Source organism: Leuresthes tenuis, unplaced genomic scaffold (assembly GCF_036924035.1).
Source record: "Leuresthes tenuis unplaced genomic scaffold, fLeuTen1.0.hap1 SCAF_11, whole genome shotgun sequence".
In the NCBI taxonomy this organism is placed as follows: Eukaryota; Metazoa; Chordata; class Actinopteri; order Atheriniformes; family Atherinopsidae; genus Leuresthes; species Leuresthes tenuis.
Window position 1 is genome coordinate 28,277,130 of NW_027325365.1, and position 6,000 is coordinate 28,283,129.

The 6,000-nt window shown below is 39.5% G+C and overlaps 1 protein-coding gene across 3 annotated transcripts in view; it reads left to right on the top strand.

Annotated features, from left to right (window-relative positions):
• The window catches only part of csnk1a1 (casein kinase 1, alpha 1), a 39,379-nt gene extending 34,565 nt beyond the window's left edge, over positions 1-4,814 (top strand). For all 3 annotated transcript variants that reach the window (XM_072396259.1, XM_072396261.1, XM_072396262.1), the window contains one exon: positions 4,095-4,814. In XM_072396259.1, coding sequence (XP_072252360.1) covers positions 4,095-4,102 — 8 coding nt within the window. In that variant the 3' untranslated portion in view covers positions 4,103-4,814. The remainder of the gene's footprint in view (positions 1-4,094) is intronic.
• The last annotated feature ends 1,186 nt before the right edge of the window (positions 4,815-6,000 follow it).

Here is a 6,000-nt window from a genome sequence, read left to right on the forward strand (position 1 = left end):
TTCCCTTTCCATAGTCATTAGTGTAAAGTTTTTGCTTTTCCCTCCTTACTTTGCATTAATCTCTCTGTTCCATTTGATGGTGACATTAATGATATACACTCTGTGTCAAGTTGTTAGAGACCAGGTGTGGCTTGCAAGTAATGATGAGATATTTGTCAGGATGGTTAAAAAAAAAAAAAGGTATTAGTTTTGATGTCACTTTACATACAACCCCTGACAAAAACGAGTTTGTAATTTACATTACCTCCAGTTAGGTCCAGATATTCCATGTATGCAGAAGAGCCTAAATTAAACCATCACTACTAACACCTGAAGAGAAGAAAACAAGGTTACAGTGGGCTGAAGTGAAGCATTCATGGACTGTGGATGGTTGGATGAAAGTGAATATTCGAAGATGAATCTGCTTCGGACAAGGAGATGATGCTGAAACTTTAGTTTGGTGCAGGTCCAATGGAACCTTGAAAAAGGACTGGCTGAAGAAAACAAACACATTTCCACCATCATTTATGATATGGGATTGAAAGGCCAAGGGGGGGGGGGGGGGGTGACAGCCATTACGTCTAGTGGAAATTCACAATGGACTCTTCTCATTCCATCAATCAAAAGGAGGTTTGATGATGCTGAGCTCATTTTTCAGGATGATGATGCATCTCTTCACAGAGTAAAGAGTTCAGATTTTTCTTCATGAAAGACCTATCAGCTCAATGACATGGCTAGCAAAGAGTCCGGATCTCAGTCTGAGTTCAAATTTATGGTGGACACTGAAAACATTGCTCCGTCCTGCACAGCTGATCTGTCAGCTGCTGAAAGAAAGATGGAACCTGACTGATGAAGAATATTGTTTTTTTTTTTTATAAGTGAAGTCATCCAAGAATTCAAGCTGGCAGAAAGTCAGTGGAGCTAAGAAACTAAGAACTGACTGGGATTCTTTTAGTTAATGATTCCATCATTTTTTTCCCCCTCTAATTTATTAAGGAAAAAATACATTTTTGATAAACTAAAACTGAACATCCTCCAGGTGTGGTGAATCCATTATTCTTGTTGGAGTTGTACATTACTGAATACAAAGGTTGCTGTGAAGTCAAGTCTAAGGCACCATACATTTTCCCAATAGCAGTAATAGATTAACATCGGAATATTGCAGTGCATGTAACATACCCCATGTCGGACTGAATCTGGAAATGGGGTGTGATGACAAATGTATCAGAAAAACTTAAGAAGCAAACACGCAAGTGACTACAAAACTGAAACAGGACCTTGTAGTCTACAGCAAGGCCAGAGACATACTAAACTTGCCAGTTAATGTAAGTTTAATTGACATCCATGTGTTTGCGTTAACAGTATGTTTACAGGTCGTGTATGTGTTTGGGTATCATCCGTTATTCTCAACATCTCTCGATATCTTGAGATTTTCTATTGAGCTTTTTCCTGATTTCTGAAACATTTTTCTATGCTGGTTTAGAATTTCTGCTGGTAACTGGCAGTTTTTTTACATTTGTTATGATGCATAACCATGGCAACAGTAAAGTTGTTAACCTATTGGAGCAACTGAGCTTTCCAAAGCCAACGTAATGCCAGGAATAAGACCCCAAATCAAGATGAGCTGAAGATGAGATGTCTTGGATGGAGAGCTAGAACAGAGTGGGGAGAATGGGATCATCATGGGAAGTGCGAAATCGCTGGCAAGCTTGGACCCCTGATGAGGACACAGCACGAAGATCAGGAAAAGTCTTTCTTGCAGGAAGAACTCTAAGAGCTCTCTGCTCAGCTATAAGACTATACGGGCAGACAGACTGCAGCCAGAGAGGGAGCAGGATGATTAGAGCTTGTAATCCTGTGTAATCCTGGACATGTTATTGAGAAGGAGCATCTCTGCAGCCCAGATGTTGAACTGTTGGCTGTGAGTTTCTGTCCATGTTTTCTACAAAGAGAGTTCACCTGTGTTAACTGCCAACTCAGCTAAATTGTTGCCAAGCTACAAAAGCAACACCCCACCCACTGATGGAGATCTCTGAAGATTTCCAACACAGCTTCCTCTACTACAGTACAACTTTTTTACATGTTTGTCATCTTATTTTATTTTGTCATCTATCTGCAGCAAAAGCATATATTTAATAATAATACTGAAATGATGTAATATCCTGTAAGGGAGTAATAAAATATTAATGAATTTGGCTGAATATCTGTGCGTGACGCTGTAGTAAACCATGTCTATTGCTGTTGTTAGGTCTAATTTAAAGGTGGTTTTAAGCTGTTAAAAGTGCTGCTTCAGTGTTATTAAAACCACAACAAAGTACTTCTCTAATGTTGTGCATGTAATGAAGCTTACAATAGCAGAAATACTATAATTTTTTTAAGAGAATGGGGAGTTTAAAGTGGGTCTATAATTTGAGGTTTGCAGTGTCAAGGTTAGGCTTTCTGAACAAAGGTTAAAAAAATTATATATTTTTTTAAAAAGTAGAACATTATTAATCATAACTAGTTGATGAATGCATAGTAACCACTTAAAATCCACTTTATTTACATCAAAAGGTATGCTTTCCCCTGTGTTTAGGACACCTTCTCTCAGGTGGTGGACCTTTACATGCCAAAGCTGAGCAGGAATCCCTGACAAAGTAGAAGAAAGCTTTTATGACAGCCCAGTCGATACTTGTGATAACTTGTGAACACAAGTTCAAGTCTTGTCTTAAAACCTCTTTATGGCTTGGCTTTCAATTGTTTTTTTTGTTTTTTTGGTATTTGTTCTGCCGTAACGTTAGTTGGTCTACAGCATTTGCATTTTTTTTTTTTTTTTTTTTTACAAATAAACTTGACCATTGAGTTTGAGAGCGTGTCCAGGACACGATGACAAAGATTCAGGAATACATCAGGAAGATGGTCCCCAGTGATTAGGAAGCTCAGAAGTATGAGGCAAAATCACCCAAGCAGATGAGACTTTTGAGCACTTACGGTTAGGGTTAAGATGAGTTACCATGCCAACAGAAGAGTTGTACACAGACAGGAGCAGGTGATTGTGCTTTCCAAATGTCAAGTAATGCCCAAAAAAGACCATAAATCCCAGACTGATTACAGAGGAAATGTAATGGATGTCAGCCAGGAGAAAGACCCATAGAGAAGTGGAGGAAGTTTAAGCCAGCTCTGCCTTCAATGTTGATGGGTAATGTGAGATTGCTGGCAAATAAAATGGACAGGCTTGGAGTGCTCACTGTGGGCATACCAAGAACATAGTATTGCAAGTCTTATAGTCTTATATACTGGACACGAACAGAAAAAGTGGAGGTATCACAGTGTTAACAGATGGTGTAATCCTGGACATTTTACTGTGAAGGTAAAATCTGCACCCAGAACATTGAACTGATAGCTGTGAGTTTACATCCATATTATCGACCAAAAGAGTCTGTGTTAATCTGGTAGTGATGTATATATTATGTGGCGGTGTCTGTGATGTCATCTTCTGTCTTTGCCAGGCTACAAACACATCACTGTACTACATTTGTGGAGATTTCAACCAAGTCTCCCTCTCGACTACACCACAAACTGTGAACTGCTCCATCAGAGAAAATAAAAACTTATTCTATACAAATTCATGCATTCGGTGCATATCACAGCCTTCCATCAGCCACGCTTTCCAGTGATTTGTGGATGCAAAAAAATACATCAGCTGGCCATCAGAACCAGGAAGGGCGGCTATCTGACTGACCAGCTGGAGTTTGAGAGGACGGAAAAGAGGGGACAAGCACCAGATCAGGGATACCTGCTGAGAAAGAGAAACACAAGTTAATGTCAACATTAATGTCATGGAGAGTAAAGAGAGCAGAGTGAGGAGAGGTGCATCATGGGAGGTCCCCCAGCAGCATAACTATGGGATGTTTCAGGGTCACCTGAGCCATCCCTAGCGATAAGATTTTTGTCGAAAAGGAAAGTTTTAAGCCTAATCTTAAAGATAAGAGAGGATGTCGTCCCTCCAGCATACACATTCTGTCTGTGTTTTTTGCTCATTCTTAAATCCGTTTCCTGTTGTCTGCTCACTGCTTTGAGACATCAGCCTGTAGCACCACCTGTTGTAATGAAGCCGCCTTTGTTTGTGTCTGCAGGGTTCTGATCTCATCCCTGACCAGAGCTGTTGTTGGAGACCAGGACCAACAAGTCTCTCTTCCTGGACAAGCGACAAACAGAAAGTCTGCGTCTTTTCTTCCTTCATAAGTATCTATGTAATGGAAATATATAGATTTACACAAGCCTTTGTCAGTTGTGTCATCTATATTTTCATATGTGTATAAATCATAAAATTCCACTGGGGATTTTTTTTTTTTTTTTCTTTTTGTAGGATGTGGAGGCTGTAGCCGCCTTCCCCCACCCCAGACATCCCCTCCCCATCTGTTTGTCCTCTGCATTGACTTTTTTTTTCTTTTTGAGGTTTCTTTGGAGACTGGTTAAGATAGTCAGCTGAGCTTCTGTTCTACTCTCCCAGTGGAAACATCTCAGATCATCTTTCCCTCCTCACTCCTTAATTATTTCACTCCTTTACCAAGTAAATGGTAAAACATGTAAACTTAAAAACCTATTCTTTTTGTTTCTTAAATGATTGAATGATTCAACCCTGGATGTTTATTTACAAAACGAAAACTGTTGGACTTTTTTCTTGTTTTTGTTTTCTTATGGTGATTAAGAGTCTGCCTGTTGATAATATAAGGAGCCAATGGTAGAATGATACTTTTGCTCTCTCCCTCTGTCTAGAGCTCTAAATAACTAAATCTGTTGTAAAACCTATGGTCTTCTCCAAAAATGCCAATAAAAACGTTACTTAACTTGGACCATCAAGCCCAAGTTTTTATCGTCCAGCTGTGGGGGTGAAGCAGAACACGAAGCACCAGCCATGACTGATTTGTGGTCTTTTCAGTTTTTCTTCCACATTTAGTTGTAGGTTTGCCACAGATTTGATCTGCAGCAGTTGGATGTTCTTGCTAAGTGAATATTACAGAGTACACACTGATTCAAGCTGAGGTACAAGAGCCCAAGGTGGCAGATATGTGCAGCAGGTAGTCTGCAAGTCATATTTGTGAATAGATCTTTGCCCAGAGGCTGTCTGCCTCTGCAAGGGAAGTGGCTGTATGGAATAAATGATACTTGATCAATCCTCAGAGGGAGGTTGGACAGTGGCTGTAGGGGTTATCAAGGACTAATAAAATGAAAAAGCATAAACAAAAGTTGACAAACTGTTGGAAAGCGTTGTAGAGAGTTTGTTACCTGGCAACAACTGAGCTGATGATGTCACAGCCAGCATAAGCAGGTAACACAAAGTGCATTTAGCCTGGCACTGTTCTGTACGTGATTTCCGATGGTCTTGAAGCAATGCATTTTGGATTGTAATCTTGTCCCTCATGCTGAAGACTGTCACCTCATCAAGTCTCATGAGAATGAGGCGGCTGCATGCAGCGCAGGTAAGGCTCGGCACTGTAGATCCACCACTTCGATGACATGACTGTGTGATACCTTTTTATTGTCAGGTCCTCTGAGTCATGTACTGTGCTTCTCAACTTTGAAGTTAGGAGTGAAACGATAAAAATAAAGTACAAATTATCTGAAATGTTGGATGGATTTTCTAAAGGTTTTTGTATAACTAAACTTTCCATTCAACTACACTAACCAGTCTTCCTGAACTGAAAACTCACCATAGAAACACCATTTTTGCAGAGCTTTGATCTTGAATAACACATTTACTTTGTCTAAAGGGACATTTTCTTTCTGCAGCTGAGTGGAGAGTTTGATCCGTTGTACATTTGATGGAAACTAACAAACTTTCTTCAGTCCAGGGAATTTACACATTTAATGTGAAGTGCAAAGAAAAAACTTTGAGAAAAGGCTTTTTTTTATTATTATTATTATTTCTTCATGTGGAATGACTTGAACTTTACAGGGAGAAAATAGTAATATGAACTTTCCCTTCCCAGTTAAAGAAGAAAAAATCTATGCCTGGCAGTAACCACACTTGATTAGAAT